The 14471-nt window shown below is 46.5% G+C and overlaps 1 protein-coding gene across 1 annotated transcript; it reads right to left on the bottom strand.

Annotated features, from left to right (window-relative positions):
- Window positions 1-321: 321 nt before the first annotated feature.
- On the bottom strand, window positions 322-13656 carry LOC132386737 (zinc finger protein 214-like). The gene is made up of 3 exons (XM_059959089.1): window positions 13430-13656; window positions 9517-9685; window positions 322-1507 (listed from the first exon to the last, which is right to left on the bottom strand). Exon 3 carries the CDS (start codon window positions 1116-1118, stop codon window positions 333-335), a length of 786 nt encoding a protein of 261 aa, XP_059815072.1. The 5' UTR covers window positions 1119-1507; window positions 9517-9685; window positions 13430-13656; the 3' UTR covers window positions 322-332.
- Between the last annotated feature and the right edge of the window lie 815 nt (window positions 13657-14471).

Raw genomic sequence — 14471 nt, 5'->3', positions numbered from 1 at the left:
TTATTGAAACTCACTCTGAGCTCCTCTTCAGACATGTCTTCGTAGGTCCTGGTAATACTGTTGGCCAGATGAGAAAACAATCTTTTTGCTGTCATTCTCTCTAGCTTGAGTTGCTCAACTGATTTCCCAATAGCTTGATCAGCCATGTCTGATTCCCTCTGCAGGTGAAAGTACAACTTTTTAGTGATGCTTTGATGTTTTTTTTTATCTCAACTTGATTTCCTTCCTTTTTCAGGACTCCAGGTTATTGCTCTTGCTGTTCCAGCTCAAAGCTCCCAGATTTCTGTTTCCTGGTCAAACAGTTTTGTCAAGTCTGAGCAGGTGAACGGCCTCTACCCAGTGTGAACCTGCTGGTGTTTTTCGAGACCAGATGACCGAGTGAATCCCTTCCCACAGACTGAGCAGGAGAATGGCTTCTCCCCAGTGTGAACTCGCAGGTGTTCAAGTAGGTGGGATGACCGAGTGAATCTCTTCCCACATTCTGAGCAGGTGAACGGCTTCTCCCCAGTGTGAACTCGCTGATGTACCAGTAGGGTAGATGACTGAGTGAATCCCTTCCCACAGACTGAGCAGGTGAATGGCTTCTCCCCAGTGTGAACTCGCTGATGACTCTGTAGTTTGGATGACTGAGTGAATCCCTTCCCACAGACTGAGCAGGTGAACAGCCTCTCACCAGTGTGAACTCGCTGATGTACCTTCAGATTAGATGTGTAAGTGAATCCCTTCCCACAGTCTGAGCAGGTGAACAGCCGCTGCCTGGTATGAACTCGCTGATGTTTCAGTCTGCTGGATGAATCAGTGAATCCTTCCCCACATTGTAAGCAGGTGAACGGCTTCTCCCCAGTGTGAACTCGCTGATGTCTCTGCAGGTTGGATAACTGTGTGAATCCCTTCCCACATTCTGAGCAGGAGAATGGCTTCTCCCCAGTGTGAACTCGCAGGTGTTCAAGTAGGTGGGATGACCGAGTGAATCCCTTCCCACATTCTGAGCAGGTGAACGGCTTCTCCCCAGTGTGAACTCGCTGATGTCTCTGTAGGCTGGATAACTGAGTGAATCCCTTCCCACATTCTGAGCAGGTGAACGGCCGCTCCCCGGTGTGAACTCGCTGATGAGCCATTAGGTCAGATGACCGAGTCAATCCTTCCCCACAAATTCAGCAGATGACCAGCCTCTGCCCAGGGTGAACTGCCTGGTGTGTCCACAGGCGGGAAGACCGACTGAACCCCTTCCCACACACAGAATAGATGAATGGCCTTGCCCAGTGTGTAGCTTCAGTTGAGATTACTGAGTGAATCCATTCCCAGTGTCTGAGCAGGTGAACGGTCTCTCCCCTGTGTAAAATGACGGACGTGTCAGTTGGTCAGATGACCGAGTGAATCTCTCCCCACAGTCTGAGCAGGAAGGATGGTTGATTGAATCTCTTGCTCCTTAAATATCTAAACAGAGACAGCACAACTGGTGTGTTGTGTTTGAATTCCCATAGACAAATTCCTTGTCGTTTTTAACCTGTAAAAAAAATTAAAATCCATCAGTGGGTGAAGGACAACATTTGATATGAGATCACTTGAGTTGCCAAGGTTTGATCTGGTATCACACTGTTACAGTGAAGTTCAACACAAGTTGGAGAGCGAAATCATCTTCGAACCGGGCACAGTGCTGGTATCTGGAAAAACCCACAAACTCTCTGATGCTCTATAAGGGTGGGGTACTTCTGCCATCTCCAATATGTGACGGCTCAGTTTGACTCTCTTCAATGGTATTATTCCCTGTTCCCTCTGAGCTGAAAGGGTATCAGGCCCCACAGTAACAGAAACCCTCTCATGGCGCATCAGCGCCAGACTTCGAGATGAAAGGTCCTAAGTTCGAATCCAGCCGGCTCCCCTGCACGCATTCCATCCGTGCTGGGTTACGAGCTGGTGATCTCTTTGGCCCCTCACCCAGCAGAAGGTAATGGCAAACCACTGCAGTAACTTGCCTCAATGTTAGAGAGACATGGAGAAACTCTGGAATTGAGGTACCAATTTCTCCTACTCAGATATACGGTTGGTCTGCACAGCTCTTAAAGGAATTCGAGTGAATGGTAGTATTATTTAAGGTTCTTGTCATGGAAAAGTACAACACAGAAACGGGCCCTTCCAGTTTGTGTTGAACTATTTAAACTTTCTACTCCCATACCCCTTTCATCCAAGTACCTATGCAAACCTCTTAAATTTTGAAATTGAGCTCGCATGCACCACTTCTGTTGGCTGCTCATCCCACACCCGGATCTGTGTGAAGAATTTTCCCCTCATGTTCCAATTAACCTTTCACCTTTCACCCTTAACCCATGGCTTCTGGTTGTAGTCCCACCCCATCTCAGTGGAGAAAGCCAGCTTGCATTTACCCCATCTATAACCCTCATAATTGTGGTATACCTCCATCAAATCTCCCCTCAATCTTCTACCTTCCAAGGAATAAAGTCCTGACCTGTTCCAGTCTCTCCTTATAACCCAAGTCCTCCAGACCTGGCATTTCTCTGAAATCTCTGAACCCCTTTTACATCTTTCCTGTAGGTTGATGACCAAAACTGCACTCAATACTCCAGATTAGGCATCACCAATGTCTTGTACAAAGTCAACACAACATACCATCCAGTACTTTGGTTTATGAAGGACTATGTGCCAAAATCTTTCTTTCCGTCCCTATCGAACTGTGACACCACTTTTAGTGAAACATAGGCCTGTATTCCCAGATCCCTTTCATCAACAGCACTCCTACATGTCCGACCAGTCACTGTGTAAGACCCACCCTGGTAGGTCCTACCAACATGCAACATCTCGCACTTCTCTGCATTGAATTCCATTTTCCATTTCTCAAGCCATATTTCCACCTGGTCCAGTTCGCACTGCAAGCCATGATAGTCTTCTCACAGTCCGCTGAATCCCCAGTCTCGGTTTCATCCTCCAATTTGCTGATCCCTAACCGTCTTATCATCCAGATTACTGATATAGATGACAAACAACATCAGATCCAGCACTGATTGCTGTGGCAACCACTAGTCACAGGTTCCAGTCAGAGAGGCAACCATCTGCTACCATACTGGCTTCTCCCACAGACAGTGTCTCATCTTGAATGCTGAATGACTGAACCTTCTTGACCAACCTCCCATATGAGACTTTGTCAAGTGCCTTGCTAAAGTCCATGTAGACAACATCCACTGCCTTGTCTTCATCCACATTCCTGATAACTTCCTCGAGAGACTCTGTAAGACTGGTTAGACATGACCCACCATGCACAAAACCATGCTGTCTATCCTTAATCAGTCCACATCTATCCAAATACTTATATATCCGGTTCCTGCACATATGTTCTAATAACTTTCCCACTACTGATGTCACGCTTACTAACGTAACATTTTCTCATTTATCCTTAGACCCCCTCTCGAACAGTCGAACAACATTGTCTGTCCTCCAATCCTCCAGTGCCTCACCTGTCACTAAGAATTATTTCAATATCTTTGCTTGGACCCCAACAATTTCTGCACTTGTGTTCCGCAGGGTCCTTGGGAACAACTAGTCAGGCTCTGGGGATTTATCCATGCTAATTTGCCTTAAGCCAGCAAACACCTCCACCTCTGTAATCTGTCCATGCTCTCTGAATTTGATGCTGCCTTGCCTCACCTCTATCGACTATGTGTCCATCTCCTGAGTAAATACGGATGCAAAACTACTATTTAAAACCACCCCCATCTATTTTTTCTCCCATATAGATTACCATTCTGATCGGCCAGAGTGGGCATGTTTCTGTTCTGACCTTCTCCATGTTTCTGTGACAGAGAAGCTGGCCAAACCTGACTGGAAGGGGAGTCTGGTAGGAATGACGATGGAGCAGCAATGGCTGGAGTTTCTGGGAGCAACTCGGGAGGTGAGTGATAGACACATCCCAAAGAATTGGAAGCATTGGAAAGGCAGGAGGACACAACTGTGGCTGAAATGAGAAGCCTAAGCCAACATAAAAGCCAAAGAGAGGGCAAATAATAGAGCAAAAAACATTGGGAAGCTTTAAGAAACCAACAGAAGTCAACTAAAGAAAGTCAGATGAGCTCAGGGTGTGGGAGTATGATATTGTAGTCATTAATGTGTCTTGGTAGCACCCAACAGCCTGAGGAATTTAGAGGAACAAAATATCCGGGGCCTCGATATCAGTTGAAAACAAAGGTTCCCTGCACCAGTTACCTTTCAACATTTATTTTGGTAGGTGCATACAAACTCTGCACCCTCAAAATTTCACTTCTGAAGAACCCCCACTTACCAAGTACTCCTTTGCAGAAAACAGCCTGTCCCAGTCCACACTTTTCAAATCCTTGCAAATACCATAAACATTGATCTTTCTCCAATTTAGAATCTCAAGAGAGGTCCAGACCTCTGTTTTTCCGTACTTACTTGGAATCTCATGGCATTATGATCACTATACACAAAGTGTTCCCATTCACTAATTTTTGTCACCAGCCCTAGATCGTTTCCCAACAGCTTATTGCACAATTCTACGCCGGATGTTTTATGTACTGATTAAGGAGCATTTGACAAGCTCTACCCCAGCTAGTCCTTTTACAGTATGGGAGTCCCAGTCAATATATGGAAAGTTAAAATCACTTACTATATCAACTTTTTTTTCTTGGTATAGTCTGTGAATTCTCTACAAATTTGTTCCTCCAGATTCCTCAGACTGTTGGGTGCAACCAATTCCCAGTAATGCCTACGATATCACAATTCCATGCCCTGGGCTCATCTGGCTTTCCTACGATGCTTCTTGCATTGTGATTTCCACAGCTCAACACATCCATCGCACCAGGCTCAAGCATTTGATGCTGACTCTGTCTGAGCTCTGAACAACATCTGTCTGGTGTCAAGAAAATAACCTCTCCCTCAATGTCAGAAAAACCTCCAATGCTGAATTTTGTGATGAGGACGCAGGAAAGGTTTTCTTCTGATGACTCTTCCATGAAGGTCATGTTTGTGCAGGTGTCGCTGTACAGTAGAACAGTGCACCACCACTCCAGAGTCTGCTAAATCTTCCTGAATGTTTTTTACAGTCAAACGGGGGTTTTGATTTGCCTTTCTAGCAATCCTACGAGTAGCTCTTTCGGAAACTTTTCTTGGCCTTCCAGACATCAACTTGACCTCCACCGTTCCTGTTAACTGCCAGTTCTTAATTACATTATGTACTGAGGAAACAGCTACCTGAAAACGCTTTGCTATCTTCTTATAGCCTACTCCTGCTTTGTGGGCATCATTTTTTTTAACTTTCAGAGTGCTCAGCGGCTGCTTAGAGGAGCCCATGGCTGCTGATTGTTGGGACAAGGTTTGAGGAGTCAGGATATTTATAAAGCTTTGCAATTTGTACAGCCTGGCCTGTCCTAATGATGATTGCAAACAAGCCATAGCCCTAACAAGCTAATTCAGGTCTGAGACCTTGGTAAAATTTAACTGAGAGCTCAAATCTCTTGGGGTGCCCGAACTTTTCCTTGGTGCTCCTTTCCCTTTTTTCTCCCACTCTAAAATTGTACAAAACAGAAATAATACACTAAACTCCTGATGAAGGGTTTCGGCCTGAAACTTCGTTACTACCTCCTCCCATAGATGCTGTCTGGCCAGCTGAGTTCTGCCAGCATTTTGTGTTTTTAATAATACACTAATCTTGCTTAAAATGTTGAATATTTTGTCTTTAATTTTGAGACTTTTGGAGACCAGTTCACCTTCTACTCACTGAACTATTCACAGTAACAGGAAGTTTGACCAGTGGTGCCCAGCCGTTTGCATACCACTGTATGGGATGGGGTGGAGAGCGCGGGGTGTGACGGGAGAGAGGAGGAGGAGGAGGAGTGGGACTGACAGGGAGCGAAGAGGGAGAACGCGTGGGGTGAGTGGTAGATTTAGAGGGTGAGAAAGAGGGGAAGACAGTGTGGGATACGGGAGGCAGCGGGGAGAGTGTTTGAGAGAGGGGGGAGGGTGGGATGTAGGGAGAGAGAGAGAGGTTGAGAGCTGGAAATGGAGGTGGTTACAGAGTGGCGGAGGTGAGTGAGTGAGAGACAAGTTTGATTGAGGTGCGTGAGAGAGGAGGAGATGGAGAGGGGAAGACAGAGGGCGACTGATATTGAGAGTGGGATGGCGGGTGATAGGGGTAGGGACAGGGATTGTGGAATGGGAGAGAGAATGGAAGAGAAACAGATGGAGAGATGGATAGAAGGGGAGAGAGTGAGAGAGAAATGAAAAGAGGCATGACAGAGTGAGGAGATGAAGAGAAACAAGAGAGAGGAGTACGATTTATTATTAGAGGGGTAGAGAGAGTGGCAAAAAAGGAGAGCGCAAGGAAAGGGGTGAAAGAGAGTGGGAGGCTGGTCAAGTAGCAGTGTAACTGAGAGGGATAGGGAAGAGAGAAGCGGGAGGGAGAGAGGCGGTGAGGAAGCACGGATGATTGAGAGGGCGATGATAAGGAAGGGGTGAGGGAGAGTTGAGAGTGAGGGAGAGAGGGAGCAGGAAGGGAGGGCTGGAGTAGAGGGCCCTATGAGGAAGACGGACTGTGAGGAGGGTGTGGAGAGGGAAATGGGGTAAGTAGCTCGGGGTGAGGGAGAAAGGCAAGGAGATTGGTGTGTATGATCTGAATTGTTAGATTAACTATTTATCCAGTCCCCAGTTGCAGGGTCATTAATCACGTATGTTCACAAGTCACCGAACAAATCCATCATGGGATTACGGTTCCATGCTGGGAATTATGAGTGTGAGGGCAGCTTGCTGTTCTCGGTGTCGGATGTGGGAGGTCCTGGAGTTTCCTAGCATCCCGGACGTTAACATCTGCGCCGGGTGAGCCGAGCTGCAGTTCCTAAGGGACTGTGCCAGGGAACTGGAGCTGCAGCTCGATGACCTTCGTCTGGTCAGGGAGAGCGAGGAGTTGATAGAGAGGAGTTACAGGCAGGTGGTCACACCGGGGCCATGGGAGGTAGACAAGTGGGTCACGGTTAGGAGGGGAAGGGGAAGAGTCAGGTACTAGAGAGTACCCCAGTGGCTGTACCCCTTGACAATAAGTACTCCTGTTTGAGTACTGTTGGGGGGGGGTCAGCCTATCTGGGGGAAGCAACAGCGGCCGTGCCTCTGGCACAGAGTCCGGCCCTGTAATTCAGAAGGGTAGAGAAAGAGAAGGCAGTAGCAATAGGGGACTCAACAGTTAGGGAGTCAGACAAGCGATTCCGTGGATGCAGTCAGGAGACGCGGATGGTAGTTTGCCTCCCTGGTGCCGGGTCTGGGATACTTCTGATCGCGTCCAAGATATCCTGAAGTGGGATGGTGAGGAGCCAGAGGTCGTGGTAGATATAAGTACCAATTACATAGGTAGGAAAAGGGAAGAGGTCCTGAAAGGAGAATATAGGGAGTTAGGAAGGGATTTGAGAAGAAGGTCCGCAAAGGTAGTAATCTCGGGATTACTGCCTGTGCCACGTGGCAGTGACAGCAGTCATGGAATGAGGTGGAGGATAAATGTGTGGCTGAGGGATTGAAGCAGGGGGCAGGGATTCAAGTTTTTGGATCATTGGGACCTCTTTTGGGACAGGTGTGACCTGTACAAAAAGAACGGGTTGCACTTGAAAGCTAGGGGGACCAATATCCTGGCGGGGAGATCTGTGGAGGCTACTGGGGAGACTTTAAACTAGAATGGTTGGGGGGGTGGGAATCAGATTGAAGAGACTAGGAGAGAAGAGGTTAGTTCACAAATAGAGAAAGCTTGTAGACAGTGTGAGGAAATCTAGGAATAATGGTGCATATTTCCCTGAAGGAGGAAGCTCATGTGGTGATGAAGAAAGCTTTTGGTATGCTGACCTTTGAGCATTGAGTACAGGAGTTAGGATGTAATGTTAAAATTGTACAAGGCATTGGTGAGGCCAGATTTGGAGCATTATATACAGTTCTGGTCACCAAATTATACGTAAGATGTCAACAGAGAACAGAGATTTACTAGAATGTTACCTGGGTTTCAGCACCTAAGTTACAGAGAAAGGTTGAACAAGTTAGGTCTTTATTCTTTGGAGCGTAGAAGGTTGAGGGGGGACTTGATAGAAGTATTTAAAATTATGCGGGGATTGATAGAGTTGATGTGGATAGGCTTTTTCCATTGAGTGTAGGGGAGATTCAAACAAGAGGACATGAGTTGAGAGTTAAGGGGCAAAAGGTTAGGGGTAACATGAGGGGTAACTTCTTTACTCAGAGACTGGTAACTGTGTGGAACGAGCCTCCAGTGGAAGTGGTAGAGGCAGGTTCAATTTTTTCATTAAAAAAAATTGTATAGGTATATGGACAGGAAAGGAATGGAGGATTATGGGCTGAGTGCAGGTCAGTGGGACTAGGTGAGAGTAAGTGTTCGGCACGCACTAGGAATGCCGAGATGGCCTGTTTCCGTGCTGTAATTGTTATGTGGTTTTACCGCGTACGATTCTGGTCTCCATATCCGATAGCGGGGAGTTTTAACTCATATGGGGACCAACTGCAGCTCAACCCCAGCTGATGCGGGTGTTTCCCCTGTTCAGGTGGGGGTGAGGAAGGGGTTAATCTCGGGTTTGTGTAAATCGAGGGCCGGTTGCAGTGGGAAAGGGCCGGGACCGAGCCGGACAGCTGGAGGCTCCAGGCTCGCCAGTCTTGCATCCCTGGTTTTAGTTTTGCACTGTGTCGGGATCGCGGGATCAGTCTGCTCTGGTTCCCCAAGCTGGGAGGGTGGACGTGGTTGAAGGGGGCCTGTCTATGTGTCGGTGTGGGATGAATGGTCAGAAGGGTCTGGGGCCACTGGCGGAACGGAGGGTGGTTGGGGTACTGTGGGTGATCGGAAGTAACATGACCTGGGTGGATGGGCAAGGGGTAAATTACGTTGTCATCGAGGGTGGAACTGGTCCAGTGAATCAGACAGCTCAGCTCGCGTGTCCTTTCAGGAGGCCACAATTCTCTCATCATCTTAATCACTGATTAATCTTCCTGTTAACATTGAGTTTGTTACAGAGCCCCAGGGTCTGGGAATGGCTGGGTGGTAGGAGGCAGAGGGGGATGGTGAGAGGCTGTTTCTTGGACTCGAGTTCCATGCTTAGTGACGTTCCCTGGGGTTACACCCATTGCTACTTGTCATCTATGTCAATAATTTGGTTGAGAAAGTACAGGGTATGGGTAGAGAGTCTGCAGCAAGTTCAAACAAATACTGTTTTTGAAAGACAGTCAGTAAAAACACTCCCCTCTCTTTCCCTCTCCCCACTCAGATCTGACCAAAAGCTACTTCAGAGGATGCAGGATCTTTTACTGAGTAACCACTGTGAGGGAATGGGAGTGGTTTCAAAGGGCCGGGTTGCTGGAAGCACATTACCAGACCTGGAGTGATTGCAACTGGGTCTGACAGAGGCAGAACTGGTTCTTCAGGGCACATTCAGTCTCATTCCCAACTATTACCTACCTTCCTTTGTACAGGTATGTAATGTCTAAAGGACCAGTGTTTGAGTAAATGAGACTCACCAAACTTTCTCCTGACTGAATCACTGGAATCTCCGAGTCAGATTGGTTTCTCTCCAGTTGATGCTCTCAGTCCTCGGGCTGGTTCACTTGTTGCTGTTCCCTCGTCTTCAGTCGTGGTTTGCCTCCAGTTGGGGTTTTTCTTCAAATAAATCTCTCACCACTGGTCGAACTTTAAACAGAGAGACAATGAAGCACATTAATAATGAAAAGGAGAACTAAACATTTCTGTGTAATGTTACTAAGAACAAAACTCACTGAAATTTAAACACTGAAGGCAGATGTAATGATCTCAGTGAACAATCTTTTATTGTCCCTCACATGTCACAGACGATATGGGATAAGAAGGAGCCATCATTCAGTCATGGTAAGACATATGACACAGGAACAGAATCAGGTGATTCGATCCATCTGGTCTGCCCATCATTCAACCACGGCTGATTTTTATTCCAACAACATATTCCTGCCTTCCTCCTGTAACCCTGAAGCTACTCAGCAATCATCAATATATTAATCTTCACAAATATACCCAAATGGCAGCCTCAACCAACCTCTGTGGCAACAAATTCCACAGATCAGACATCTTTTGGCCATAAAATGTTTCTCATCTGAGTTTTAAGGGGAAGCATCTTTATTCTGAGACTGTGTTTTCAGATCACAGACTGTGTGTCTAATGGAAACATCCTCTCCATGTCCACTGTATCCAGGCTTTTCAGCATTCGGTAGGTTTACATCCCTCCACCACCCCCACCGTCCCTCTCAACACCATTGAGCACAGGTCCAGAACCATCAAATGCTCCTCATTCATAACACCGATCGTTCCTGAGATTATTCATGTAAACCTTGTTAGGAACACTGTACTGAACACATTTCCAGGAAAAACAGAAAAATCGGTTCCAGGATAATTGACAGGGAAACGTTGTGCTTTCATTACTGTTCTACTATCACATGTGTTGGCGCGTGGCCAAGTGGTTAAGGCGTTGGTCTAGTGATCTGAAGGTTGCTAGTTCGAGCCTTGGCAGAGGCTGCGTGTGTGTCCTTGAGCGACGACACCGGTGCCAAGCTGTATGGGTCCTAATGCCCTTCCCTTGGACAACATCGTTGGCGTGGAGAGGGGAGACCTGCAGAGACTCTAACGGAGGCCTACAAATTATCACAGCCATTTTCATTTCCAGGTTAAAACAGGTCCATTTCATGAAATATAAACCAAGAAATAAAAAGAAACTGGAATTACCAGAAAGACTCTGCAGGTAAGGAACAGCTTACAATACAATTCAATTAATAATATTTCATCAGATTGAGTTCAAACATTTTCAGTTTTTAGTGCAGATCCCCAGCACAGCTGCCTGATTTCCACTGTGTGATTTCCAAACACAGTTTGAACACCAGACTCAGGGTCTATTTCTACTGTTGTAAACACGGAACAGCCCATTTACTCACAGCCTCTCCCTGTGAGGATGGAATGGGAACTCATCCTCTCCTCAGATTGTCAGTCATTGCTTCCAAAGGAACTCCAGAAACAAACATCTGATCCCAGACCAGAAATACTCGATCAACACCTCACAAGCCCGAACAGCTCGATCCCTGGGTCCACTTTAGCTGGATTAAAAACTATGATATCCCAGAACCCAACCTCACAGACTCACACAGCTGAATCTGCCACTCACTGACCCTGAGAGTCTCACACATCGTCCCCACATCTCACACTGGGTAGTGCAATCTGAGATTTCCCCACAGCCAATGGCCAGCTGCTCGAAATTTCTGCTTCATTGCAGGATGACCATCCAGCCCCATCTGTAGAAGCTCAAACCAAAGTCAAAGCCAAAACACCAGCAGTTCCATTTGCCTGGAGAGCCGATCACAGGATTAGAGCCCAAGCACCAACTCTCCCAGTACTCTTTGCTGCCAGCAAAATGCTGCAGTGTGTCAGCCCGTCACTGTTCATAAACGAGCACCTCCACACCAATGCACAACAGAAATGGGATCTGATGACCCTCCGGCATTCCAGCTAACAATTACCGATTCTGGAAATGACTCAGCGAGGCCAAAGGTTCAAAAGAACACTTCACAATGAAGACAGAGGTTGGAAGAAAGTTTGCTGATATATAACATTGAGGAGGTGGGATACAGGGTGGACCGAAGATGACCCAGATGGGAGATGTAAATCACTGAAGCAGGAAGATGGGTTTAGGAGACTGCACAGAGGTTGAACAAGATGAGCAGAGATAAGCAGATGGAACCAGGTGGGAGAAGGGATCGTACATTCAGGGGTGCAGTGCTACCAGAGCTCACCGGACAACTGCTCCGACACCTCTGTAAAAAAGTCAAAATAAACAAGCGGGTAATTTAACAGCAGCCACATATTAAATAGAGGGAATTCTACGGAAGCAGGGGTTGGGAAGTGGGGGTGTTGGCTGGTGGGGAAAAATACCACTAATAAACATTAGGATATTTGATCGTTTTTGGTGAAATCCTGGAGCTGTGACTGTTTTTTATTTAGGTATTTGTGAAATTCCTTCTCGCTCGACCCATTGTCCAAGGAAGCTGGGAAATACCTGCACAGAAGTGCAAGCATTTTCCTGCTCTTTCCAACGGGTACCATTGGATTCCAGGAAGGAGCTATATTAAGCAAGGAATGAACATAGAAACCCAAGTTTAGAAGTTGAAAACAATGAAAGAAAAATTCACTGCTTGCTCATCTTCTTCCTGATTTTGATCAAAAACACAAGCTAATCATCCAAAATCCTCTTCTACACCTGGATAAATTTAGTTTTGTTTTACAAGCTAAATGGAAGAAAAAAACATTTCTGGGCTATAAGGTAGTTTTACGTCATTTCAACTATCATTAGTAGCAGATCAACTCCCTGGCCTCACTCCACAAACTGTAGCTGTTGGGAAAGAGGCTCTTTTTCTCTTTGTGTTGATAGGAAAAAGAGTAATTTAGTGAGGCAATGAATGAGATGAAATGCATTTCCAAAACTCCCAAATGGTTGCTGTCCTCCCCTGTTAACATTTGTCACTTCCAAACTACGATATTTTCTATTTGTATAAATGCGATAATAATTTATGTAAAGATTCAAACTTCTTTAACTTTTTAAATATTTAAAGACTAAACAGGATCTGTAAAGGTTGAACTATGTAACACCCGACGTGTGAGGAGATTGTATCGACACTCACAGGTACACTTCCCGTCCAACCATTTCTGCGAGAGAAACAGTACGAGGCAGAGTTGCCAACCTACCATTTTTGAGACTAGTATTCAGCAATATTCGTGGCTTTTGCAATAGTTCATCAGAGTTTATTTTTTCATACTTGATTACTTGGTTCCAATTTAGGTGGCTAAAAGTGTAAAAAATGAATTGCTTTATTTCTGTCATTTTCATACCTCTGAGGAACATTGCTATACAAGTTATACCAGTTATACAATGAAATGTAGTAATAGGCTGTAATCTTATTAATGTCTTAGCTATCACTATATTTCTGTGGAGCTCTGGAATTCATATATTTCTTTCACCTTGGTTTACTGCTTGATATTATAGGAAGCCCTATATATGTCACATCCAATTTGTGCACCTGCTCATTGCACGTATGGGGCAAGGCAGTTGCCCAGTAAATGAAATGAGCATGTACACAAATTGGGTATCACAAACTGGAGGTGATTGATAAGTTCATGGCCTAAGGTGCAAGGAGTCGATTTTACAAAACCTAGCAATTTTCAATTATCTGAAACAGAAATACCACAAAAGTTATTAACTTCAAACTTTCTGCATATTCACTCAAAGAGTTGAACTACACGTGCAGGTACCGAGCGCTGTATAACTACAGGCCTTCGAACTTAGGCCACGAACTTATCAATCAAGCAATCTCCCACCACCAACACCCACCCCCCCACCAGCTCCGGCAGCTAAAACATTACCACTGCAGCCCTGCTCCTCAGCCGTCCGGCAGAGCTCGGGCCCAGCCCTTTCCCAATGCAACCGGCCCCCGAGTTACACAACACCGGGATCATTCCCTACTCACCCCTGCTCGAATCGGAGAACCGCCAACAACAGCGGCAGTCGGCACCGCGCATGCGTTCAGCAGGCGTTTCTCCGCAGCGCCACCGGTGAACGGAGGTCTGCACATCGTCGTCGACGGCCGGAGACCCGCACAGCGCCACCAGTGGCCGGAGATCCATACAGCGCCACCAGTGGCCGGAGATCCATACAGCGCCACCAGTGGTCGGAAGCCGGAGGGACAACGGAGAGGTAAATCACAAACGCGACAAAGTCTGCAGATTCCGGAAATCCAAAGCAACACAAACAAAATGCTGGCCGAACACAGCAGGCCGGGTAGCAACGGGAATGGAAAGCAGAATGAAAATGTTTGAACACCGGGAAGTCCCGCTCGGAGCGGATAGTTCAAAGGTTAGTTTATTATTAAAGCAGGTATCCCTAAATAACGCTTAGTTTTTTTTTCTCCAGAGAACCACGAAACAAAGAGAGAGCATGAAAGTCGTTCACAGAGAAAAATCAAACTTCTACCCCACCCCACGGATCAAGAAGAGCGGGATCCCAATAATCAAACCCCAAAACCCACCTCTCCGCACAAAAGTGAACAATAATATCAACCCCAGATAAAAAAAAAAACCCGACCCCGCACAACTGCGGAGGAGCCGGTGTCACCAATGTGGAGGCGGCCGCATTGGGAGCAGCGGACACAACGGGCGACCTCGGAAGATTCACATGTGAAGTGTCGCCTCACCTGGAAGGATGTTTGGACAACGGAGAGAGTTCGGCCGTCCGGACCTTTCACTGTGACACCCCGAACTCCACATCAAATCCGTCCAAATGAATCTGGATGAACTTTAATGACCAATAAATATAATTCCTCTCAGCGATCAGCTGTCTGAATGATCCCCTGACTCTGAGAGGAAGGGGTATCTATGGCCCACACTGTCAGGGTGTTGAGTTTACCAG

The sequence above is a fragment of the Hypanus sabinus genome, unplaced genomic scaffold (genome assembly GCF_030144855.1).
Source record: "Hypanus sabinus isolate sHypSab1 unplaced genomic scaffold, sHypSab1.hap1 scaffold_1286, whole genome shotgun sequence".
NCBI classification, from domain to species: domain Eukaryota; kingdom Metazoa; phylum Chordata; class Chondrichthyes; order Myliobatiformes; family Dasyatidae; genus Hypanus; species Hypanus sabinus.
This window is presented reverse-complemented; position numbering and strand designations above follow the sequence as displayed.

Bases quoted from the DNA above. Each gene is read 5' to 3' on its own strand.
- LOC132386737 (XM_059959089.1), bottom strand. From the start codon at position 1,118: ATGGCTCATCAGCGAGTTCACACCGGGGAGCGGCCGTTCACCTGCTCA.